Source organism: Marmota marmota, unplaced genomic scaffold (genome assembly GCF_001458135.2).
Source record: "Marmota marmota marmota unplaced genomic scaffold, marMar, whole genome shotgun sequence".
NCBI lineage: Eukaryota > Metazoa > Chordata > Mammalia > Rodentia > Sciuridae > Marmota > Marmota marmota.
In genome coordinates this window covers 5260054-5287657 of record NW_025999927.1, presented here as the reverse complement: position 1 = coordinate 5287657, position 27604 = coordinate 5260054, and the positions used below count along the sequence as shown (strand labels likewise).

The following is a 27604-nucleotide window of genomic DNA, read 5'->3' as shown; positions in this document are numbered from 1 at the left end:
CATATTCATCTCTCATTTTTTCCCTTTATATTTTTCTCGATATACTTTTGGTACTGGTTCATCCGGATGGATTTTTCTCAATTTTAATTGTTTGCTTAGTCCAAAGCCTGTATCACGGTTTTGTGCTTCATCATTGAAACTTGCACTTTCCGATTTGTACATCTGTGCATAAGTTGATCAGGTTTTTAATAATCTCCCCAGTCATGGCCATAACTTGATACTGCTCAGCGAGTTGCAAGTTATCACTGAATCACAGGAAGACATTAACTAAGACGTCTTAGAGTTTAAGCAAAATTGAAAGCTGATATAGATAAAAAGGTAGGCTTCAACCAAGTAGTGGACTTATGGTACAGTTCTCCCCAGTCACCCTCAAAGAATAAGAGAAGCCATGTGCCTTTATATTTTGTATTCTCTGGTGGTTACAAACGATACTGCATGGTGTCGCCAGAGCAATGGCTGGAGTTGGTTCTTTTCCACTTAAGCTACCACTGCAAACATAAAGAAGGAGATAAGAATAAAATATAAAGGCACAGCAAGTTCAAGACTGGTATGATCATTCACTTGAGCGATCCAGTTCGCTGGAGAATTGAGACGGAACTAAGCAGTATAAGTTGCAGAATCAAAGTTGCATAGAGCCCTTTGACAGCGCGTCCATCAAATGGCGTGGTAGAGAAGCTTAGTCAATGGGACATGAAACGGTCAATTAGTATCATGTCCATAAACACAGCGGCCAAAACATATATGACCTAAGAGCAGTAGGAGCTGCAGCAGAGGTGGCCAGAGAGACAGCTTTGCTGCCGTAAACTTTCCATCCAAAGTACGGAAAATAGACACTGGAAGATGGAAGAGGTTTAAAAAATGAAGGCTTGCTAGTTACAGAATATGAGAAATAAACTAAAAGGAGGGGTAAAAGAAATGGGCTCAAACAAATGAAAAAAAGAAACCTTTAAACCAAAAGCAACCAACACAGACATTTATGCTGTTACCAGAGAGTTCTCGCCGAGGCTGGCAAATTTGTTTCTTAAATCTTTGATAATATCGTGCTGCGAAAACAAAATTGATCAGGGTTTTTTTTCACACTATAGTTAAAGCTCCTGTGGTTAAATTTTTATTTTTTCTTAAATTATGTGATAGGCCTAAATGGAAGCAGAGAAAAGAAAAAAAAAGAGGCAGCTTTGCTTCATATGTAGCCATGCTAACATCTAAAAGGTTTGCCTTCATGTTTAAACCTCTTCCTGTGAAGTCAGAAACAAAACGAAAACAAAACCACACAGACACACAGAACCATACTGTCATTACAACACAGTTTCAGAAAAACTGAAAGAAGACCCTCCCAGGTGCACTTCAGGGGTTGTTTAGAATCGGTGAGCAACACCCCATTCTTCCTTTTAGACCCAACAATCTTTTACTTTCTTCCCTTTGTCAGAACAAAGAATGGAACTTTTGCTTACATCCTAACTAACTCCTTTTGTGAAAGAGTTGTGCAGTAAGAAAATGGTAAGGAATTATTAGCTTAGGGATCTACCCTGACATCTTCACACAGCTAAAGAGGCCAGGGAGTCAGGAAGAGCTGCTCTTCTACTGACCCACTGGAACACAGGGCCACAGTCATCAGGAAACCTCCAAGACACAAGACAGCAGCAGGCCACAGTTCTTGAGGAAAAAACAATATTTGCCATTTGCACTCCAAAAGTGGGTAGACTGGTTCCAAAATCTGCCAGAATAATTTGCACAGTAGATCCAAGGTCCTGGCAGCCTCTTGGTAACTGGAATCACCTGTAGCCTCAGGAGGATCAAGAAACTGACAGAATATCGAACTACCTGCTTCCAAAATTAACTCCCTGGACAAAGAACACTTCTCTTTTTTATTAGCTGGCATCTCAATTTTAAAAGTAATAAGTATTTGTGGGGAGATGATTTTAGAAAAAAAGAAAGAAATCCTGGTTCAAAAACAAGAGGAAGCTGTGCTTCATGGACTGGGATCAGGGCAACCTTGGATTTCCCCTTTGCTGGGCTGAGCTGGAGGCTTTCTTCAGAAATGTGCAGCATGATCTCTTTCCATCCTGTGCTCTGTCCTTTCAGAACTGCTTCTTGGCATATAATTTAATTTTTTTTCACTGGGAAATTCTACCACCACCACAATAATAACAACACAAACAGAACTTGAGAAACAACCAGAAAGATTTCCAACAGTAAAATTGATGAAAAGTAATTATTTTTTGCCCTTCAAATTTTTGGCACATTAGCTTTCTAAGCAAACTGGAGATAGATCTTTTGGAAGTATGTTACTCAGTAAAATTGAATCTTGAAAACACCTTGTTAAAAACAGGGTTCCCTCCCTCAGCCCAGGTTCTATTTCATCTGCATAAGGGTCTTAGATAAACACTATGTTGCCTTCAACCTGCAGATTAGTCTTTAAATTATTCCTACATTAGAAAGAAAGTTCGAGAAAAATAAGAGCAGCTCTGTGATTTGGATTTTCTTTCAGGCAATAAGTTCTAATTGCCGAGAGCAACCAGTAATCAGCAGCTTTCATCCTAATATGATTGGCATCAGTCTTTTGAAGGTCAAATGCAGTGGTAAGTCAGACCCATGATCAAGTCACCTGCCTGCACTGAATGGAAGTACTTGACCTCATCATTTCTTTGTGTGTCACTGAAGTTTGTAATAAAATGGCTAAATTCTTCCATTGTGCCAAGAACTTTAACACTTTATGGGGGAAATGTACACCGGCTTGAAGAACAAAATATATTGGTTCTGCAACAAATTGCCTTACATGAGAAAAAATATCGAAACAACAAGTATAAATTACAATTGTCCCTGGCTCCTTGATGGAGAAAGTAGTATAACCCCAAAATGGAGACAGGAAGTTATTTTAAGTGGAGCAGCATGATGATAGCAAAGAAATTCATAATTTCTGAAGGATTCTCTCCAGGTTGCATGGACATGTGGGCAGCCTGGACACATATCACAGGCTGAGGCCATAAAATCCACAGTCCAGGGTTTCACCAAAGGGCCCAGCTGCTTTGCTGCTTTTCTTTGTATTTCTAAAATGTCAATAAGGTCTTCATTGTGTGTTTCTCTCTAAACTGCATGTGGGAGCAAACGCTAGTCTAAGAAAACAGAAAATTCCAGAAACTGAACTCTTAGAAGATATCTCCCATGATTTAGAATTGTTATAATTCAACTTCAGCACTCCTACTTGACATACTGAATACTACAGATGATGTGGAATTTCAATATCACTAGGGGAAAAAAAGGCTGAAATATAGAAGATCTAATTGGATAACCAGGGAAACAAAGTCAAAAGAGGAGAAATGGTTCTAATAACTTGATTTACAACAGAAGGTGGCCAACTCAAGACGAAGCAAAGACAAAACCTTAGCCGATAGGTCCATTCTCTACCTCAGTGTTGTTCTGTTTCTAGCTTCCGAAACTACAGATTAGCCATGCTTATGTAGAATTGACCCAGAGTTATGGGAAAACAAACTGAGGAGTAAAACTTAAATAATGAATGGTTCCTAAAATTTTTAAAGAACTGAACAACGTATATGGAGTTTCTTAGAAGAAAAGATTTGTGAGGACACAGCCTTAGATTTTATTTGTGGTAACTACATACAGTATGCAAACCCTGTTTACTATTCCCCTCATATAGTTCCCTGCACATAACAGTTGTTCAGGGAAACCTGAGTGACAGAAAAAAAAAAGTGATGTCACATAGCTTGTGATCACAATATTTAAAATATTACAAATGCTATCTTTGAGTTTGAAAAGCTACAAAACCAGAACATTATCAAAGTTTATTTAGTTTGCTCTCAGTGCATAGTCAAAGCCACCGTCTTTAGAATTATACTAACACAAACAAATAATAATCACATTGTGGCTTTGGCTCACTCAAAGTTTTCTCTGCACCTTACACTATTACTCATTCTCTTTGCCATTGAAGTTTGAAATACTACAATACCCTCCAGAGTTCCGCTTTTCAATAGGATGAGCATAGTTTCCAACACTACTTAACAAAAAAGAAACAGGGAGAAAGAGACAGAAAAAAAGATGTATTTACCAAAGCAAAGCTGGTTTGAATAGAAACTTTGATCAAGTTTTACTAACCTACTCAGACAAAAGAAACATTAAACCAAAGATGTGGACTTTAGTGACTGTCCCGGAGCACACAGGTTCCCGGAGGCCTCCTGAATCCGGGAGTGAGAGATTAGGGAGAGTCTCATCACAGAGGGGTCATGACTTGGACATGACAGGTACTCTAGAGTCTGTGATTTTCAGTTTTCAAAAGTGGTCATGCACACTAATTAACTAATTATTAACTGTGACCCAGATCAACTCTGTATAAACTGCTATACCCTAATTACCTAACACAGCTCCCAAATCCCTGCCCAGTGTCCCAGGCATTCCCCCAGGCACCTTGGGCCTATCCTACACCTTGATGGCTGGGTTTCACTGGGTAAACTCTCAAATAATTACTGTGAACTGTTGAGGACATTTTTCATTACAACACATTGTCCTTAGGGGAGAAAAAAATGCTGTTGCTTTTAACTTCAGGAATTTTTGTTTCTCCCAAACAAGAAAACTAGTTTACTGATATTAATGAACTGCTAAATTTATAAAATTTCAAGTTGGCTCCTAGAAAGCTTGAAAATCAAATATGCTAACATCCCACAGCCAACTGACAAGATTCTACAGCAAAGGGTTTGTTGTTAACTTCATTGCTGAAGGTTAGATTTCATGAGTCTTAAGTACTTTATTATGCTTTTTCATATATATATATAAAATATGTAGTACTTCACTAAACTAGACACAGGTAGAGATACATATGTATGTATGGACATTACACATTATTTTCTATGAAACACTTTCATTGAACATTCTTATTCTAAAAAGCACAGAATTTATTTCCCAGAGATCAGATAAAAATGGAAATTTGCATGCCTTTATCAATATTTATGCATTTAGAAAAACTGTGAAATTGCCCTGAAAAATAGTAAGGACTGAGGCACATTAGCATGTAAGACAAAGTTTAAAAGTGGACTTGATCCCAAGAGTCTAGAGAAAAGCTCTTTATTCTAAGACAAGGCTGAGACAGAACAGGTGAGTTTGAATGACTGAAGATCATACAATACCCAGGTGAAACTCCAGGTCTCCTGCACTATGTATAGTTCTTTGCTAAATGAACTGCATAAGTTTCTGTATGGCATTCCCTGACTTGTTTTTGGAAGGGAAAGTGAAATTAATTTAATGTATCAATAACAGCAAATACTTATAGAGCTTGTTATGTGATAGGCAATGCGTGCCTTATACATATTAACTAAATTAATCCTCCTTACAGCCCTAAAAAATACTGTGATCAGCCCCATTCATAGGGGAGTTGAGGCTTAAACTCACACGTCTAAGTGGTGGGGCTAGGATTCAACATAAACCTTTCACTTGGGTGTATGTGCTCTCATGACTCTGCTGCTCCATTGATGGTACATGACTTGGCCAAGTGAAAGCTTCAACTGGGATTATTTTAAACACAACAGCATATGAATTCAAATTATTGTGCCCAATGAAAATGCACAATTCCATATTTAAACGTTTTCTATATTGCTTGACATTTATTTAGATCCATATACTCAAATGCCTCAATGATCATATAAAACATACAGGACAGTGCTTTCTGGGAATTTCCTTGTACCAGGGTCAGTGCTCTTCTTCCACCTAACCCCTCTCTCTTGGCCACTTGCCTTGCTTCTGGGCCCAGACGGCTGGTACCACATAGTATCCGCTGGCTGTTATCATGACTACAACCGAGGAGACCCACTGCTGATGGATAAGGGGACTGAGCACTAACAGGCTATACCCAAGATGGTTCTGGCTGGCCAGGGGTCACCTGGCAGAGCAAGATAATATCAGTAGGAAGACTGAAGAAATGAACTCCTGTGGCCAACCAGACAGGGCCTCCTCCCTCACCAGGAGGCACTGTCCCATGATGCAGTGGGCTCTCTGGGCAAGCCACACCACTCAGCAGCCAGCTGTACCACAGCATAGCCACTTATGTTAGCCCTCCCCGCTTCCTGTATTTTTTTTTTCCTCCTCACTTTTATTTCCCTGGGATTGTAACACTCAAAATCTCAATGAAGTGTTAGCACATTAGCTTTTGGTCTTTGTTTTCTAGGAAATCTGGGCTAAGATGTGTGACTACTGTTTTAAATATCAACTTCATACACAAAAATGAAGTCGGCAGATTGCATCATTATAGCCCCCACTATTCCTCTCTCCTCTATGGTTCAACAGTAGCACATTAGTGTGTGTTTTGCATACATATAGCTTTTGCAATAGGAACTAAGGAATTGTAAATTTTCTTGACAGAAGGGATACTTAGTTAATATTTTATATTCATAGCCATATATTCAATTTTTAGACATGTAAGGTTCTCTTTGTTAAATTCAAAGTTCAAATTATGTGGCTATTAGGTAGCAATACATCTTACAACCAATTCACTCTTTCAGAATTATAATAAAATTCTTCAAAATTGGATCTTTGGAGTGGACAAAAGTTTTACTTTGTTTACCACTGGAGCAATGCTGTGTATTATCAACTCTTCAGACATTTTGGCCCTAAATTGATTCTCCCATTCTTCAGGGTGCTTACTTTGAAGCAGGAGTTAGGTAGTGGTCTGAGCACTTCTGCAAGTGTGAAACCATGTGAATTACAATGGGGGCCCATCCAAGAGAGAATGTGCTAGTCCCAAGTTTTTATTACAAAATGTCAACTCTGCCACAGGCATATTTAGAATTTAAGACACAAGAAATTATTTTTAATCTGAACTACTGAATAATAGGATCCTGGGGACTCATGAGAAAATATACTTGTGAGCTAGAAATTGGGCATTTGCCCAAGAAGAAGCAACTTGCCTAATATTTCAAAAAGATGGTGTAGAAGAAAAGTTAATGATCAATTTTCCCACTCACCTAAGCTCCCCTGTCAGTAACTTAGGTCTTACAGTGAATAATAAATCCACATTATGGTGCCTCTACATTCCACAGAGCTACTTTCACTGGATTTTGTTTTAGGTTATATCTGTGGATTTTTAGTAAGGGCAAGAGAAAAAGGAAATCTCTGAGAATTCATGGTTTTAAAAGGTGGTCCCCTAGAGTATAGCTCTTTGATGACCTTGCTAAGGAAAAAAAAAAAAAACTCATTGTACTCAGAAAAGTAAACATATTTGACTTAAACCATCATTATTTATTTGTTGTTTTGTTATTATTTGCTTTGGTTCATTAAAAACTCAAAAGCTAAGTAAAGCCCACTACTGCAATCATTAACTCTGCAGGTAAATGGTAAAATGTGCCTTCCCTTTTCATAAGATTTAACTGTCCTTATATGGTTCTCACTTGGAAATAGCCACAAGTCTATCAAATAATTAAATATGCAATAGAGTTGTAAAATAAATAGCTTTAAAAAATCATATTTACATTCTACAGGAAACAGGAAACTAGATTATCAAGATGAATCAGAAAGGCTTAAAAAGGATCATGTCAACATAACACACAGGGAAGAAGGAAAGAGCTGAAAATACCTGCTGCCCCAGGCCCCTAATTAGGAATCCTGTACTCCTAATGGAAAAGTTCCTTCCAATACCACACTTCTCAAAGTGTCTACTTCTTTCCTCTTCTCAACATCTTAGTTGAATACAGATAAAGAATAAAAGTAGAAACTACAGCAAATAGGAATATTTCATCAGTTACAGAGATAAATTCATTTACTGCAAACTTTATGTTCTTTCCATATTTAATATAATTTGTTATAAGAATTATTGTAACTAACAATTTCAGATTCCTTACAACTTACATGAAAAATCCTACAATGAGATTCTATACAAATTATGTCAAACAACCAGATAGCTCATTATAAACTGCCTGTAGAATACTAAATGCACGAAGAAAATATGAGTCCCTGGGCTGGGGCTGGAGCTCAGCAACAGAGTATAGGCCCTGGGTTCAACCACAGCACTACAGAAAAAAAGTACTAATCCAATTGTCTGGTTGCATTTTTGGTGGTTTTCTGGTATCACATACTCAACCTCTGAGAAGAGTATCTTCACAGATGACTGACTCTGCTTCCCCCATGCAGCCTTTGTATTACTTGCTCACAAAGCATGCATTTTGCCAAGAACAGAACATTTTTTATCTTAGTCATAGATAAGAAGTTGTTGTCCAAGGCATAGGGAGCTCAGTGCAACAACTTGTTATTAGTGAAAATCCCCAAATTCTGTCTAAATTCAAAGGCAGTCCCTTCTCTATGGTCAGGCTCCGCACCTGGCCCAATAACTGTCTTTAGCCTGGCCGGACACTTTGAAGACCAGATTCCACAGCTGGCCATTCCCAGGCTTCTCTCCTGAATAAGAGGTTTTTCAAAGGTACTAAATTTGACCATACTCACCAAGTTGGACCTGCTTTTAGATCTCCCTAAGACTGTAATCTTCCTTCAAAACAAAAATTTGCTCATCTTGTCCTGTCCTATCCTTCCTCATTCAGCAACTATCAGCACACTCTTAGGGAGGCATAAACCTTGTGCTAACTAGAAAACCAAACCTTCAGTTGATGTCATCCCTCAACAATTCACAGGAATTCTACCTAATTCACGATAAAAAAAAAAAATCTCTCAAGTCAATATTGAACCCAATATCATCTATTGCTTAAGCTCATAATATGCTAGAAAGTGTTATATCCATGATGTCATAAACCATCACATCCATCAAATTGAAGCTATATTTGAAAGTATCCTCAGGTACTCAGATTTTAAAATTTACAAGAATTGGGATGTAACAACAATATAGTCCTCCAAATTTAACAATGAATCAAAAAACATTACAATGTGTTCCTTCTAGATTCTTTGTAAGAGTCTGAATTCATTTTTTGAAATCATTTCGAGTACTATCTATTTGGATGTTTATGATCAAATTTCCTATTAAATAGCCTCATGAAAAGAAAATTTAATAGGATCCATACTTAAGTAAAAAACATCTTTGTAATTTAGATGAAACTGTTTTCTTGTTGCAAATTTTCCAGATCAAATATTTAAAATATTAAGAGAGAAATAATCATCTGGCTCTCCTCTTTCACTGAGATGCCAAATTCAATATTGAAATCACAGTGTGTAATCTCCAGGTACTAACACATAATGAAAAGCAGACTTCTCTCTAATCTCACCAGCTGTACCACTTATCAGGACCATTATCAAGTAGTGAGACTAGTATAAAAACACCAGGAGGGATGAGGCCAAAGGCTGCACTAAAATGTTTCCCACCAATAGCTTAACTACTAACGGGCTCAACTTCTCTATTCAGCACAGTCTGCGCTCAGAGTTAGCAAAGTTCAAATTCCCAAGCAGTGAAATTGCAAGAAGAATAAACCAAGGAAGGGGAAGAGACCAATTGCACTGGAGTTACAACCTTGTAGAAAGATTTTCAAGATGTTTTCTAACAAAAGATTCCAAGATGTTGGGTCTAACAAAGGTAAATGTCACAAGAAACTGAAACTCAGACCCAGACAAATACACACATATACATGGTTTTACCTTGCTGCGTTGGGATCCTGTGACCTTAAGGAAGGATGAGGACAAGAAGCAAAATAGCAATAAACAATTGCTCTGAAGACAACCAATAGGCCATAAATGGTGTGCACTTCAGGAAAACAATGTTATTTGCTGTTCATGGCTCATTCTAATTTACCTGGCTCCTAATAATAAAGATGTATTTGAGACTAGAACATACGTACATTAGAAAAGATTACAGTTATCATTCATGAAATTTAATTCCATGGATTTCTCTCAGCCAGCAATAGTTCTGGGTAATTTTCAAATTGTTGTGCTTTTATGCTTTTGTACGTTGACTTCAATGCTGCAGAGAAATGGGTCCCAGAAGAGGGACTGACTGCTCACTCCCTAGTTCTATCTTTGGTGTCCATCATAATTCAAGACTCATTGCTGGCCACTGATACACTTCGAGACTTTTAGCTCAAAGTCCAGACATGTCAATTAATAGGAAAGAAAAAGATCTATTCTCTATTTCCTTCTACTTGATTTATTTTTGAAAATTATTTTTAAAAAATCAATAAATAAGAAGAGTGGTAATTAGCAAAACCTAGCTGTTCTCATAAAAAGCAAAGTATACTATAAGCAAAGGGGAAAATAATATTCACTTTTCTTCTGGCTAACTAATAGTAAGCAGCACTTCAAATTATATGAGATATCTAAAAGCTGAGCATGTTTGATAAAAAAAATAACTAAATAGAACCTAGTGCTACGAATATATGCACTCCTACCTCATGCAAGCAAACTGACATGTGCCACCGTCTCCATATGTACACGGAATGAGTGGCCCAAGCGGGCAGAAATCAAGGGGCCAAATCTTTAAGACTTCAGTTTGGGGAAACAAATAGCAAAACACAGATATGATTAAAATCTTGATGTCATGTTGCTCTTCAATAAAGATTTTCCTCATACATCTTGGAAATTCCAGACTACAAATCCCTCAGATGAGAACAATCTGAAGCAGTCTCATCTCAGAGGATGCTCAGGAACACTCATTCTGAACATATGGGCTTTATTTTATTATTCAACTACTCTATGTTCTTTGGTCTTAACTTCAGCAAAGGTTAGGACTCAGGTTTGTCCATCCAGCTCTGACATGCAGTTCCTTGACACAATAAGCTGCAATAAGCCATGAAGCAAGAAACATAAAGGTCAGTTATAAGCTATGAAACAATGCTTCAAAACAGAAAAGGCAATTCTAGAAAGATCTAGCTTACTTCGAAACTCTTCACTTCTTCTTCACCATCATCGTCTTCCTCATCATGACAACTCTAATTTGGGAGGGGGGGAGTAAAGAATATGATAAGGCAGCAAGTACAAAGGAATCATTTAACACAGAACACCAAGTGATTTGAATGAATTTATCAATAATGCTTAAATACATATATACATACATATATCAGATACTAAGAAATCATGATCAATAAATTTATAACCTGAAAGAAAATTATATTCTATTATGCTTTTACAAAATTAAAATATAAAAGTATCCTTTTTATATATGACAGATAATTATGAGGTCCCTAACATACTACACATACTACTTATTGATGCATTTGCCTTGTTCAAGCCAAATTGAAAACATTAAAGACAAGAATCTTTTCCATTTTTATGTTTTCATTACAAAATGAACTAATGCAAGTATATGCAACAGTCATTACTTAAAACTAAGAGAAAGCAGTATCCATTAACTAAAATGACTCTTGCAGCTGGGCATGGTGGTGCATACATATAATCCCAGGGGCACAAGAGGCTGAGGCAGGAGGAACATAGGTTTGAAACAGCTTCAGCAACTTATAAAGGCTATAAGCAACCTAGTGAGATCCTGTCTCAAAATAAAAGGGCTGGGGATGTGGCTCAGTGGTTAAGTGCCCCTGGGTTCAATCCCCAGGACCTTAAAAAAAAAAAGACTCTTGCAATCCTTTTTTAATGTTCACTTTTACTGTATATTGCCTAAAGGAAGAAAGTGAAGTTCTATTACTGATTTATTATTTACACATAAAAATGATAAAGCTGATTATTCCATTATTTTTCCTGGAAATGATGAAGGAGAAGTACTAAGTCATTCATGAGCTATTATCTAATTCCCCCAGCTGGAACTTTTGCTTGCTGAGGAGGCAGAGGTATGGCAACTGGGAACATGGGCTCAGGAGGCAGAGGAACAAGATGGAAACGAGAGAAAGAATAGCTGGCTTCTTAAAAGAATCTTATGTGCTAATATATGTAACATTTTTGCAACTTGGGAAAAATAGTCAATAATAGTGAGACAATAGTGTCAACAATAGTGAACTTTTCATAACTCTCATCTTGGTTTGGAACTTTGAATATAATGCTGACCGAAAGGAAGCTGTCATAACTAACACCCACGGTCGGAGGAAACCTGCAGCCACTGAAGTTGCTGTCCCAACCCTTCGAGCTGTTTTGTGCTTCTGGAAAGCATTCTGTGCATCAGTGAAGTGCATGGGGGAAAATGTCAAAATCTAAATCAAAAAATTTCTTAGACCTCAAAGACTCACAGCATTCTGGGCATGGAGATAAAGTGAGACAAGACAGGAGAGAGGGTATGAGATGTAATCCTTCCACCCACTCAGTAAATTCTAAAAGGGGTGTCACACTATTTGATTCGATTAACAAAAATGTAAGAAGCATCACCCTTTCCACTTAGAACAACAGGCATTTGAACACAGTTTGTAAAGGAAGAAATAAAGGGAGGTACCCAGACTTGTGAGGGTTTCACTATATGGGTGAAATGCTAAACTCCAGATTGGCACAAAGATAGGCTAGGACCACAACAAACACACACATACATGCAAGCAAACAAAAGCACATCTAAAAGATCTCCAGCAACTTTTCAATGTACTGGACAGAAACAGGATTTGTAGGCATGAGAGAATGTTCTTCAATAGCAAATTATGTCTACATAATACATCTGATAATGCTCAGAAAATGAAGAGTTATATTAGTCCTAAAGCACAGGATTGGTTTCCTGGATCAGATCTCTAACTTCTAAGCAAGCAAGAATGATAACATATGCCAGGAAGGAAAAGGTACATAATGGGGCAGAAGCATGGAATAGGCAATTTTAGAGGAAAAAAGAAAAAAAGAAAAAAAGCAGAATGCTTTGGACTATTGAAGTATATAAAATAAAGTTCAATATCAATGATGAGAGTATTAAAGCAGCACATGTAGTGCTTTGATTTGTTGGTATCTGCTGGAAATTTCATCCTATAGAAGGAGAATATTAAATAGATTCTTTGACTGCCTTTCTGACCGTAAAGTTCCTCAGAATATGGAGGAAGCAAAACCAGAAACTTCCATATGGATTTAAATCTGACGAACCAAGAGCTAATGGGTGAGGTGGATAAATCTCTTTTAAAAAAAGTGAAATGACATTTTATCATTTTAACCAACAAAAAAATGAACATTGGGTGTAACTTAACATGTATCTTAGACATTTCAAAAACTTAGTAAGAGAAGGAAAAGGGAAAGGAAGGGTTTCCTTAGCCAGAAACTCAAGGGTGGAAACAGTACTGAGTGTTCAGTTTGTGGCAATATCATTCCAGGTACTTCCATGTGGGTACCTTAAGTGGATAAAATCACCTTTGGGATTAAGCAGCTGCAGACAGAGCAGCAGGGTGACAGGTGGTAAAGAGACATTCTGAGGTCTCTAGCAACAACGGCCACAGTGAGGACACCCTGGCTGTCAGCAGAAAACAGAGAGGGAAAAGATGGCAACAAGGAGCTAACAGGAAGCTCTGGAATCCTCCCTGTGTGACTGTTAAAACAGGAGGCTACGTGAAGGAAACAGAGTTCATTATAATAAGCAAAACAAATAGAAGATTAACCTGCAGTTTACATCCAAGTGCATCTTCAAAAACATAATTTTTGAAGTCACTGGCAAAGCAAGGAGGAGGAGGAGCAGCAAGTGCATGAGTCACAGCAGATGCTGCAGTAACAGAGGACAGGACAATTCCTCAGTTCAGAATCAGCCACAAAAGAAGTGTTAGGTTGGTACCCAGTACAGTACCCAGCCAAGGAAAATGAAAAGAAGACCCCAGTGGAGTACCATTTTATACACTGTCTACTAACAACTTAGGTAAACAGAGAATCATACTTATCAAGTTTATGTTTGACATAAATAAATAAAAAGAGCACTGGATGAGAGAACTGAACTTTCCAAAGATGCCAGCATTGGACCATGGCCTGACTCTAGAAAAATGATGATATTTACTTAATTTTAAAAAATCTAACTAGATAAGGATATAAGATAAAACTGAACAGAAATTCACAAATGACTTGGATTTTAGGTTGACAGGTAAGCTCAAAAGGAGGCCAAAATGTGCTCTTTCTGCCAACATTTTAATGCGTTCCTACGACTAATGGTAAATGTACAGGCTCCTAAGCCCGATAAGCAAGGATGCGGACCCATATGCCCTACAGGTGAGTGTATAACAAAAACTGCAACTACCTCTGGGTGCACAGATTGGTAAACTGGAGCACATGCAGAGTACAAGAAACTGAGTGACAGAGCTTGGCATTCCTGGGTCCATCAGACAATAAAAGGGATAAGATTATTTAAGTGTGAAGAGGAGACTCTTGGGAAAAAGGCAGATCACGGGAGCCCTCATTAAATATTTGATTGAATATCAAAAGAGATTCAATAGAGCTTTAGGATATGACTAAATTAAAAGAGAAGCCAGAGAGACACGTTTTAGTCACAAAGAAGTCTAACAATCAAAAATTGCCTGCCAGAAAACCAGGAGCTTATACCTCTTCCACCCACCTGCTCATGCTCTTCAGTTCTGAGGCCACAAATGCTGCTCAATCAGTGGGCACAAAATCCCTCTGGCACAGTGTCCTCAAGAGCAACAGTAAAAAAATCATTAGAGTCCAACTAACTACCTGCCTTCTATAAGTTCGCATGGGGTTCTGAGAACTACTAGGGAGGTCACACAGCCAGAGAGTGATTCTGCTGCAAATGCATGAACCAGCCCCTAAGCCAGGCTTTCTACACTGCCTGGGACACCTACGCTGATTTCTAGTCAATAAATGTGTCAACTGCCACAAGGTCTCTTTGGACTCTTCTGTCTCTCAAACCTTCTATCCAGATTCCCTGCACCTAACCCCTTGGACTCAGCTGAGGACTGTGAGAAAGAGCAGATGACACTTTAGCCTAGCATCTTCCCCTTCTTCTTTTTGTTATAAAGCAATAAGTGATATTCCTCTTTTATCTTTTAACCCATGTTTTTTAACCGAGGGTGCTGCTAAAACTGCATATCCACAGGTAGAAGATTGAAACTAGACCACTACCTCTCATCTTATCCTATATAAAAATCAACTCCAAATGGGTCCAAGTCCCCAATGTAAGACCAGAAACTTTGGAACTACAGGAAGAAAACACAGGGGAGACTCCTCAAGATATGGGCACAGACAATGATTTCCTGAATAGGACTCCAATAGCTCAGGAAACAAAAGAGAACTGACAAATTGATTTACATCAAATTAAAAAGGTTCTGCATAGCAGAGGAAAAGTTGACAGAATAAAGAAACAACTTCCAGCACAGGAGAAGACTTCTGCCAACTATTCACCCAAGAGAGGGTTAACTTGAAGAATATTCAAGGAACTAATATGATCTTAACAAAGCCCAAGTAATCCAATCAAAATTTGCACAAATGATCTGAAAAGACACTTCTCAAAAGAAGCAGTACAAATGGCCAAGAAATATATGAAAAATGCTCAGTATCTTCAGCCCTCAGGGAATTGAAAATCAAAACTACATTGAGATCCCATCTCACACTAGTCAGAATGGCCATTATCAATAAAATAACAAATGATGTTGAGAACAAGAGAAATAGAAACCCTTCCACTGTGAATGTAAATTAGTACAATCACTAAGGAAAACAGTGTGGAGTTTCCTCAAAACACTAAAAATAAAAACACCCTATGATCCATCTATATACTACTCTTGGGCATATATCCAAAGGAAATGAAATAGATTTCTAATAGCTAAGATATGAAATCAGCCTAGGTGTCACCAACAGATGAACGGATAAAGAAAACATGGTATATATACCAATAAGTACCATTCAACCATACAGATGAATAAAATCAAGCTATTTGAAAAAAAAAAAAAACCACATAGATGGAATTGGAGGTCACCATGTTAACTAAGCCAAACCCAGAATGACTACTTGCACACGTTTTTGCCCATATAGGGACACTTAAAAAAATAGATGACCTGAAAGTAGAAGAGGGAGCACTAGAGAAGAAAACTGGAGGGTGAGGGGATGGGGAATGTGTAGAAGAGATGGTGGACATGATCTAAACAGGATATATGCTGCATGGAAATGTTGCAGTGAAGCCTGTCAGGCTGTACAATAAATGTGCATTCATTATCATAATAAAAAATACAAAATCCCAAGTAGGAACGCTAAAAAAAGAAAACAGTGATTACTTGCCAAGGAAGTTAAGAGCAAAGACACATGGAACCATTAGGAATCTGAGAGTAAGATGTATCTTATGTTTCCAAGATTAACAATGTTTTGTTTTAATCCAGAAGATTAGATTTCAATATTTTGTCAAATTAAAATGACTTTATTAAAATGTTAAAACATTAAAATTTGGAAGGCCTCTTACCTTTGCCATAATATCTGCATAAGCCATATATAAAAAATCTTCCTCCAGTTTGCTATGAAAAACAAGAAAAAAAAACCCATCAATTTTAAAGAGAAGGCTATGTCATTTGTGGATGTACCATCATTGTATAAAATAGCGTGTTTCTTGTTTTCTAACAAGTATGATGTTTTATAATTGAATGAACATAAAATTTAGGCAATTATAATCATTCAAAAATATCTTAAAGTCATAGACCAAAGATTTTAGAGCTCCTGAAAAGCTGTCCCCTGATCTTCAGAAGAGGCCTCACACCTCAGAAAACAAACAGTCTATTGATTTACACAGAAATGCAATAACTGTAATTTTCTCCAAACTACAAAATTTGAAATGAGCAAATTTAAACAATATAGGAGCTTCTGATGGCAAAATTGATATTTGACATTTGATAGAAAGACTCTCTAAATTATAAAGTATAGTTAAAAAATTAGTCATAATGAAGATTCATAAAAATTAAGAAAGGACCAAATACACTTCTCATCTTTCTTAAGAAGCATGGAACCATTAATACATGAATAAAAGGTTTCCATCAAAAAATACCTAGAAGTTGCAAAGCTATCTCAGCAGTTTCAAATTTCAGCTATGAGAAAAATTCACTCATGAGAAATACCTCATTACCTGCCATGGCCAGATAGACAGCTGCTCTATGCTTAGGGATGAGATGGTTTTGTTAGTTGGGAAATAATAAGAGAGAAACAGTGAGAGAAAGGATGGATCACATTAGATAAGAGAGAAATGTATACTGTTATGACATGCAAAGAGGTCACATGAACTCTTAGGACTTCTAAGAAGACACATATGGATGTGGTTGATAATTAAATTATCTCCCAGGTTCTGCAGAGCACAGGTGAGATCTGGGGCAAAGCTGGCTTTATTTCACAGGGCAGGAAAACAGGCAAAAATTCTATCATCTCTGCAATGCCCCCACTACAGCAGCAATCTTTGCAGCGCCCCTGTAATGAGCAGACACTAAGACACACACATTGTGGGCCTCAGAGTGCCTTTGTTATTTAACTCCACAGAGGTTTGCCATTCACTGCCTTGGTGAATTCATATGACTACAAACGCAGAATGTAAGAAAAGTGGGCAAAATCATTCAAATAAACTGTGGAGATATTTCCAAATTGAGATTACCACTCACCCACCTTAGAGGCTTCCAAAGACCCACTGTGCAATGGAGACACAGTTTACCTGGAAATCTTAGGTCGCTATTAGCCTCCATATTTTTGGCATTGGAATTTTCTTTGGTTTCTGTTGTTTTATTTATAAATTCTGTTTGTGATAAACAGAAAATCCATTTCATAAGAAGAATCAGAATCAACTAAACCAGTTAATTATAAAATTGTTAAGAAAAACCAGAATTCATAGATATTAAAGCATGAAATTGAATGAATGTTGGTCCAGGGGTGTATGCCAGACTTTAAAAAACTCTCTCTGATGAAACTGAAACATGTGACAATGACACACAATACACCACACAGACATGGATTCCTTTATTTGATCCTCCCTGTCTCCTGTGAACCCCCAGCCATACCATTTCTCTGTTAAAGCCGTGCGACTGAACAGAAGGATCAACTGATGCAGAGGATCAACTCTTTTAGCGACATCATCTTCTTCTGGAGGTTCAGCCCCAGGTTTCTATAAGAAAGTCAAATTTATCAAATTTCACATTTAGAAGAAATGTTAATCCAACTTCAGAGCAATAGGAGGGATAGGACCAAATAATAAAAGAGAAGCCCCTCGTTTCCTATTGCAGATATTTGGGTACACATGTATATGTTTAAGTGTACTATACATGCTATAAATGTATGTATGTGTATAAATATGTGCACATATGTATATGTGTTATATATAATATATAATGCATAAATGTGACATAATTTGTTCATATCAATCTCATTGACAATGTAAAATTATGCAGCTTAAAACAGAGATATTTGATCCCTTTTCATATTTAATTATTCCAATATTTTTGAAGTATTGAACCCAGGGCATACTAGGCAAATACTCTACATGAAGCTACACCCATACCCTCAGAGATATTTAATAATCATCCTGACTTTTTATTGAATGAATTTTATGTCTCCACTAACTCATGCATTTGAACTGATTGTATTTTTATAGAAATGGGTTCTTTCCTGGACTTAAGGGTTAATGTTATATGTACCAGGCAAATTTCTATAAGATATCCAAACATTTACATTTGCTTTGAGCCTAAAGTCAAACAAAATTGATTTAAAAATTCCTAGAGGCAATAAGGGCCAGGTTTTAATAACTAAATTAGTTTATCCATTGTATTCCCAGATAATTTGTGACCTAAAAAACAATTAGGAATCATGAAGCCTCTGACTAGCCCGCAAACTTTGATGGGACTGTATGCTTATAATTTTATTTATTATTTTCCCTTCATCAGATTTTGAAAAGATTCTCAACTTATACAAGATGATGACCTGCAGTGCTCTGGGCAACACCAGCCTCTGGGCACTGTCAGTGGAGATTCTGCTGGCTATCACAGCACTTCCATGGCTCCTCTTCTGGGCCACTCTAGCATCTTCTGCCCCATGGATCTTAAGAGACTGGCTACATTTTGTTAGTTTTGAATGTATTTTTGGTGGATAACTTCTTTACAGATGAGCCTTTTATAGTGTATCCTGGTTCTGAGTTTCAGTGGCTCTGGGGAAGTGTTTAAAAGAATAAGTGAACCAGGTTTGGTTAGTAATAAACTTGCATCAGTCATCTTAAATTCTGAATAACTGATATTGATGAGATCTCTTGGAAATAAGAGTGACTTTTTCCATAAATGCTTAATGCAGTAACAATTGAGATTTAAAAGTTTCCTAAGATCAATGTAGTGCAATGATGTTTTTTCTTCAATAATCTATGACAACACTATTCCACCACGCTCCAACCCTCTTTCATTTTATAACCCCATTAAAAACATACTGCTAAATCTTCGATCAGCTTATCTTCAAAGTAATGTTCTTCTGTTTCAATCCAAGACTTTTCATATCCCTGAAGAAAGAGATTGACAGCCCGATGCCTAAAAAAGATAAGCACAATTTCAAACAAAGGTGTTTTTTTTTAATAAAATTTAAAAAGGAATTTAGCTGTGCTTCATTACTGGATTATCTGTGCACTGAAAATATAAAGCAAAAAATAAACTTTCTATTCTTGATCCTTCTTTTGAGAGGTAATACTTTGTAGCAAATTAGAGCAAGATTTCTCAGATCACATATTGATTTGGACTTAAATCCTAGCTCCAGCATTTCTAAGCTCTGTAACATTGATCAAATTACTCAACTTTCATTTTTTCTTATTTTGAAAACTATGATAACTTCATCTATATTTCAGTTTTTAAGACTTATAATGAAATAAAGAATGTGAAGCACAAGATATGCATTAAATGGTAGCTATCATTACATAAAGTTTATCTTAATAAATGATGTAACAAATGTCAATAGATGAATTAATCTGTGTTCAAGTTAATATTAAATGTTAATATCACATGTATGAGGCCTTGTGGAGTAGTAAATATCAATTAATACTTTTGCTATATCAGTGTGTAAATATCAATTAACACATTACAGATCATAGTTCTCCAAAAAATATCCAACAAAGAAAAATCACGTCCAAAATTACACAGAATAACAATAAATCTAAATTTGGCTGTTATATGTATTTTGAAAATTCTGACCTTGGCAGATTATACAAGGGAGCCATCCTGAAGCAGGCCACCACTGCCCTTTTCCTCTGTTTGGAGAGTAGTTTATGCCACACGGCCTTTTTAGATCTCTGAGGATGCTCCACCTGAGGGAGAATGACACAAAACATGCAAATTTATACCCCAGGCGCCCCCCAAATACAACACTGAAGAGCTACACCTTTTCAGTCCAATTCCAAAAGTACCTTAAAATTATTTGCAGCAAGAGTCAACATTCTAAAAGTTACCCAAAGCTAAATTTGAGATAGTTTCAAACAATACATAATATCCCAGTGAAAATATTACATTTTCCAAGTAGTGTGTACTTCAGAAGCTTTGTCATCTCTAATGTCAAAGAAGCATAAAGACACTTTACATAAAATCATTTGCACATAATTCTCAAAATTTTCTTAGGTTCTTAAATATATTTTCTGCCTACACAAAATAATTTTACCCTTTCTTTTTTCTGTATCTACTAGAACCAATTTTACCATAAAAGCAGCATTCACAAATAGAGCTAATGAAAACTCTAGTGTTCCTTAACATGAGAGATGACAAGGCTCTGAGAACAGTGCCAGGAGGGAGGAAAGGGATGTTACTTTGCAAAAACTGTTAAAGTATATAAGTATTTTGTTAGACAGGAACAAAGGAGAATTCAAAAGTCACAGTAAATGAGGCAAGCAAGCTGTCATTAAACTAATGGTATTTGGAACTTCAAGAGGAAAAAGAGATTAATTATTAGAAAGAAAAAGAATCCCAGCAAGGGATTCTAAATTCATTAGTAATCTAGGCAATTGAGCACTGTACTTCCCAGACTGTAATATCTCCGGCCAACACTTTTAGATTTCTGGAAGAAATAAAAATGTTATGTTAGCCAAAAAAAAGCTGAATTTACTATCCTTTGCAGTACAAGGTCAAAATATGAACATAAAAATGCCTAAAAAATATTAAGAACATTGTGACTATAGCAGTTCAAAAATTTAGCAAGGCAACTTGTTTAACTGAAAAGCACCTATTTCTGTGACCCTGTTCCCTCTATAGGATCAATAAAGCTTTTTAACAAAGGCCCACTTCATTTTCTTCTGGATGAGTGGGCTGAGTGAAATACACCGTTGCCGAGAATGTTGTGGGTGAAAACACAATCAAGGGCAGTGTGTTAGATCTGATACACTTCAACTTCCAGTTCACTCTGGCAGCCGAGACTGTACACCGGTGGCTTTTCACAGAATAGGGAGGGATGCAGTCAGGAAACAAGAATGAGACACCCAGACAATGACTGGAAAAGGCTCCTGACATCAGGAAGCTCCCCACTGGCAGAACCTGGTATCACAGGAGGAAGGACCTTGAGGAGTGGGGTTTCCTAAAATCAAGGAAAAGGGTCTCTAGGAACTGTGGCCTAGAGGTGCCCTGTGCCTGTCACTGAGCATCCTGAGGTGCTCCTGTGTGAGCTCAGGTAGAGAAAGAAGATCAGGAAATGCACAGGACACAGTCAGCCCTCCTGAGAATGACCAGATGTACAACACAAAGCACACATCCCAACAGTTAGGACACTATAGGAAAACTAAATCAATAAGTATTTCCTGTGCACCATTCAGTCTAATTTGTTTGTTTGGTGCTGGAAGTGAACCCAGGCCTTGTGCTTGCTCAGCACACATTCCTAAGCCACACCCAGAGCCCAGCACACCTACTGCTTCTGCAATGACTTCAACAAGTTAAAACTGTCTTTGCAAATACTTTGTAACTCAGTTACAAATTAACATTAGAATAGAAGTGTCAAAGGGACACATTCCACTCATGGAAATAAACCAATTTGTAAGTTGGCTACTTTTACATGCCTTTGGCTCATTTTATATTCTAGCTCTTCTGACTTGTGTATTTATCTGGTTCTGTGTCTGTGTACTCAGAGACCCTGAGCTCCTGGTGCCCAGAGAACACTCAGTCATGGGACCCTGCTGGGCACCAGCCACCCTGGAGTGTGCACCTACTGAGAGTCCCAGCAGGAGAGGATGTGTAGTGAAATGAACCTTAATTTAGAAATGTCTTCATCTATCAAGACTGAATATCCTTGTGAACATCTACTCCTTTACTGTAAATATAATGAAATATATCCATATTTTAATGAGCTTCATTTAATTTACCTAAAATTCACTCAAGTAAATCCAGATTGTGTGGGGGAAAAAAACAGAAACATTTAAAAATTCATGACAAGTAATACTGCTGGAAATGACTCTCCAGTAACCATTTAATTAACACTTAATGATTTCATTAAATATGTATATCATTTTTAAAATACAAGTCTCTGGCTTCATATACATCACTCAAAACTTCATTACCTCAAGTCCCTTCATTTGCTGATTAATGAGATTTTTTTTTTTTTAATACTTCATGAAAACACAAAGGGACTGTTCTGGGAAAACAGCAAGATTCAAGGTCTTAGACATGTAAGGGCAAGCCAACAGCCATGTGGCTGAGGGCACCCTAGCTGTGATCATCTCCTGAAGTGGAGTTGTAGCAGTAGTAGCATAGGGGACATGTAAATAAGCAAGAAGGAAATTAAAAGGACAGCCAATGGGAGATGAGAACTTAGCCATCTTGTATTACCCTGCAGCCCTGGTTCTTTCTCTTCCTGCTCTTTTTTGCTATGGCTATAATACAGTCTTCTTGCTTGCACTGAAAAACTAGCCCCTACCTTAGAGCAAAGCCTGTCCAAGGAAGGGGGCATGACCCTTGTCCTTGGAAAGACCCACAGAGCACTCCTAGGCACATACCCACCCTGCAGAGTTGTTTATCTACAAATAACAGGAGAGATCTGCTGCCCCAGGTGTCCCAGACTCAGTCAGGCTAGGTGGGGACCCATAGCAACCTCCTAGCAGCCACCAATCACCATGAGACAGGAAAAATACCTGGGATGCCAGATGACCGTCCCAGTAGTTTATGGTGATTGATAATGTGTTGGGAAACCATGTAGTTTAGCATGAACACCCCTCTTGGCTTAAACCAATCAGTTCAAATGAATCCCCCACTTCTACCAACCAATCACCCCTACCCAACTTGTTCCTGCCAGTGAATGTGCTAATCATGTTTTAGAGTTGTTGTTTGATTTCCCGTGGTGTGTGATGATTTGCTAAGAGATGCTATGATGTATGTGGGGTCCCTGCCTTCCCCAAAGAATGTATAAAACTGCTCCAAACCCTGGGCTCGGGGCCTCTCAGTGTCACCAGTTGCTGTGTGCGCAGAGAGGACCGAGCTAGCTCGCAATAAACACCTCTTTGCTGCTTACATCCATCTTGGTCTCTGGTGTTCTTTTGGGGGTCCCTAATTCAAGCATAACAGCACTAAGGTAAACATGGTTCATTATAGCTATATAATTCCCTTTCTTGCAAACTTTTGGCTTTGTTTTGCATTGTTTTTGAATAAATAATTGCCTCCTTTAAAAAAAAAGGACAATTAGATGATATTTTGTTATTTAACAGGGCAGGGCTGGAAGTTCAGATAATATAAAATAGATCTCAAAGTAAAATGGTCATTATCACTATGGTAATACTTTTAAGTATGGTTAAAGAAGATACAAAGTTTAAAATATTAGCCAGGCATGGAGACACACATTTGTAATCTCAGTTACTCAGAAGGCAGGAAGATTGCAAGGCTAGCCTCAGCAACTTAGGGAGACCCTGTTTCAAAATAAAATATCAAAAGGGCTGGGAATGTAACTCAGTGATTCAGCACCTCTTGGTTCAATCCCCATTGCTAAAAAATACACACACACAAACACAAACACACACACAAACACACAAAACAATTGGGTAGCAAAATTCCTGAGATAACATGGGACCCATTATATTTCATGTTTAGCACCAAGTAACCATGTCCATCAGGTCACTGAGGCCCAGGGGTGGACAGGTCTACTGCGGTCACCCTGAGCTCCCTCACTCTACTGTTTTTCACTAAATGTACTGAAAACAGAGACTGAAAATTTCATTGAATATATTTTATGTCACCAGAGGATCACTTTTGCAGAGATATAACCTTCTAATTGAGGATGTTTCAACTGTTTTGGGAATTCTTCAGCAAAGGGAGTGAATGAGGAACAAAATATATAGCAAACTCTGTAGAAACACCCGGAAATTAGAAACACTTTTCTCACATGGGGCATTGCTCTTCTCTAGGTGTAATTTGTTCCTGATCTCAGAGGAAATTAACTCAAAAAGTATCTGTGATAAAAGGGAAGACTAACGGAGTAAGAAAAAGCAAAATATTTCAACTATGAAACCCATGGAGGACCAGACCCCAGACACGCTGTTGTAGCAGTAACAAAGGATGCAAGTATAAAATAGTTTAGATCAGGTTTAATGCCTGAAAATTTTGTTGAAAGGATTTAGACTTTTAAGTATTTAATCTTAATTATCTATACTATTTTAGAAATAACTAAAAGGCAATAAAAAAGGCCTTGACAATCTGAAATACATTATCTACACACTGCCACAAAAATCATAAGCTTAGAAGTTGTGCTTATTAAATACTAGGCATTCCTGAATCATATTCTTTATAATGAGTATGCTGAACATATATAATTTGGGCCCACAGTTAAAAAATTAACATACATCCTTTCAAAAAACATTTTTAAGTGGCTAAGGTGGACACAATCAAATCCACAAAAACTCTGACCTGCTCAAGATGAAAAAGCACATTTGCTATATCCAGAACTCTCTCCACCGTCCTCTCTGGATCTGAGGTATCTTCTGCTCTGTTTGGCAAGTCTTTGTAAAGAGCCATTTGCCATCTAATAGCAGGATCTTCTAACTGCAGAGAAAGGAAAAAAGTAAATAAAATGAAAGGTGACATGCTAAGAGGCAAGGGTCTAGCTACAGTTATTTATTCAACATAGCACAGAGTTAGACACTGCGAGTTGCACCTACACAGGATGAATAAGTTTAAGGGTATAATACACAGCATGGTAACCACAATTAGTAACATTGCATAGCATTCTGAAAATTGGCTAAGAACAGACTGCAGTTGCTCCTACCACTGAAGAAATGGATATGCAATTTGCTTGACTACAGTAATCACTTCACTATGTACATGTATACCAGAACAACGGGTTGTATATCTTAAAAATATACAATTGGAAAAAACCAAAGAAGCACTATACAGAGAGAAAGACAGGTAAGTCTTTGCACTCGTCATCTGGTGGAGAGAACAGGTAAAAGTGAATATTTACCATTGTAATGGAAAATGCTAAAAAGATATATGGGGCACCATGAGATGCAATCTACTTTGTGGGAGGTTGGGAGGATTCCCTAAACAAATGAAGTTCATTAGGGCTTAGAAAGAGTTATCAATGGACAGAGATTGATAAAGTAACATTATTTATAGTTTTAGTCTAAAGAGAAATTAAGTAATTTATAGATACTAAGTGTGCATTACAATAAAATTTGGCTTACCTTGCCTTGTAAATGAATATTATTGCGGATTATGTCTCGTACTTCATCCTCTGTGTCTTTCTGTCAAGAAATACATGTTATCTGTTATGGTTTAGATATGAAGTGTCCCCCAAAAGCTCATGTGTGAGACAATGCAAGAAAATTCAGAGGCAAAATGATCAGGTTATGAGAACCTTAATCTAATCAGCGAATTGATTCCCCTGATGAGATTAAATGAGTGGTAACTAAAGATGGGTAAGTTGTGGCTGGAGCAAGTGGATCACTGGGGGCGTGCCTTTGGGGTATATATTTTGAATCTGGTGAGTGAAGCCTCTCTCTGCTTTCTGATCATCATGTGAGTCACTCCCCTTGGGCCACACTCTTCCTTTCTGATGTTCAGCCCGACTTCAAGCCCCAAGGAATGAAGCTAGCTGTCCATGGACTGAGACCTCTGGAACCATGAACCCCAAATAAACTTTCCTCCTCTAAAATTGTTCTTGTCAGGTTTTTTAGGCAAAGGAGTGAAAAAGCAAACTGAAACATTACCTAAAATGAGTCTTAAACATGTCAACGGTCTCAAGTCAATAAAAACAACTCAAATACCACTTAAAATAGTGTCCATCTGACAAACATCTTTATTAAAATGAATGACCCACAAATATGGAGCCTTCTCCTTCACATAATTTTTTGATATTGCTGTAGCTTGAAACAAGGCAAGGACTCTTTAACCTCAGAGAAAGTGCGTCAAGACTGAAAGTAACTGGGCTTCCAATTCATTCCAATAAGGTGGACAGCAGCACATTTCTCTGTGCTCAAACAGAAGCCTTTCCACAGCTTTCTGCCAAATTCCAGAAAGCAATCATAGCACCTCACAACATCCTCAGTGACCCAGCAGTAGCAAGGACTGTGTGTCTGCAGAACCAGACAAGAGTCAATAGGGCTGCACCTCTGTGGCCCAATCTGCCAAAACCGCCCCTCCATCCGCTAGGCTCAGAGGTGCACTACAGATTCTTCTCAGGAACCTAGGCAGGGAGGACGTGTCCTCCAATTTATGTAAGCATAAAATAGTCATTTCAAGGTATATTTTTGAAAAATTGCAACCTTCTCTGCATACTGATGAGGAACATCAGAGTACATAAAGAATCCTGAAAACATAAATCTTGATGCTTGCAGAAGACAGTAGCTGTCAGTGTAAAAGTCAACACCTTAGCTAAGCACCGTGGGCATGATAAATTATGCTTCTAACACTGAAAAATCACCTTTCATAAATTTGAATACTCCACTCATCACAAATTTTATATATGAGTTCATATGTAATCCATTTGTTTTCATTACCAGAGATTTGTGTCTTTTCTGCTTGGTTTCTGAATATGCCCTGCAGGTGATTGACCAACTTAGAAATAAAAATGACCTCAAAAAAAAAAAAAGAAAGAAAGAAAGAAAGAGACAGTCTTTGATTTAAGTCCTAGAATCTGTGCAGAAAAGCTGCTTAATGAAGCACTGAATGCAAATGAAATACCGACATAGAGCAGGAAGCCAAAGAATAGAAACACCTGAGAGTCCGCAGGGTGGATGATTGCTACCAATGGAGAGGAGGCGGCTTACCAGACTAAATCGATTTTTGGCCAGAGCAATGAGCTCCTGGTCCCCAGGGGCACAGATGTTCAACCCAATGGGCAGGAGCCGCTTCAGAGCTGCTACAATCAGAGAAGTCTGCATAGAGTAGCGGTCTCCTTTGCGCTTCATTTTCTTCCTTTCCTGGTCAGAAACAGCTGCCTAGGAACAAAGAGAAGTGCCAGGACCAGGACCTGTTTTTTCCCCAGGCACAACCACAAATCTTCTCCGACTTGATCATTGTTTTATCTTTCTCATTCTGTGCTAGCCCTTATGTTTTAAAAGTCCTACTATTCTGGGGACATTTTTCTCTTCCCTTCTTAGCATCTTTTCCTAAGTCCTACTTTCAGGTTCCTAGGTCATTATAATCCCTGGCATGCATGTAATCTTTGGAGAGCAAGGCACACTACGGTGGGAGGGAGGCAGATGTGAGAATTCTGTGGTAATTTCAGAAATTGCATATTTTCTAATTTCAGTGCAAGAGAGAAAGAAATTTGAGGCTAAAAAGGGGGTTTTTGTGTTTGTTTGGTTTGACAAATACTTGCTTTGCTATGCAGATACACACATATATATGGTATGTTTTGTTCATATACATACTATTTATATATA

At 37.7% G+C, this 27604-nt stretch overlaps 1 protein-coding gene across 1 annotated transcript in view; it reads right to left on the bottom strand.

The window, feature by feature from the left end:
* The window catches only part of Ryr2 (ryanodine receptor 2), a 437587-nt gene that overhangs the window by 59923 nt on the left and 350060 nt on the right, over window positions 1-27604 (bottom strand). The window contains exons 74-83 of the mRNA XM_048800411.1: window positions 26987-27157; window positions 25403-25462; window positions 24627-24761; window positions 20773-20808; window positions 19956-20068; window positions 19205-19301; window positions 17796-17899; window positions 16226-16277; window positions 10806-10859; window positions 9574-9597 (exon numbers count right to left, since the gene is read on the bottom strand). Of these exons, the coding sequence (XP_048656368.1) occupies window positions 9574-9597; window positions 10806-10859; window positions 16226-16277; window positions 17796-17899; window positions 19205-19301; window positions 19956-20068; window positions 20773-20808; window positions 24627-24761; window positions 25403-25462; window positions 26987-27157 (846 nt within the window). The remainder of the gene's footprint in view (window positions 1-9573; window positions 9598-10805; window positions 10860-16225; window positions 16278-17795; window positions 17900-19204; window positions 19302-19955; window positions 20069-20772; window positions 20809-24626; window positions 24762-25402; window positions 25463-26986; window positions 27158-27604) is intronic.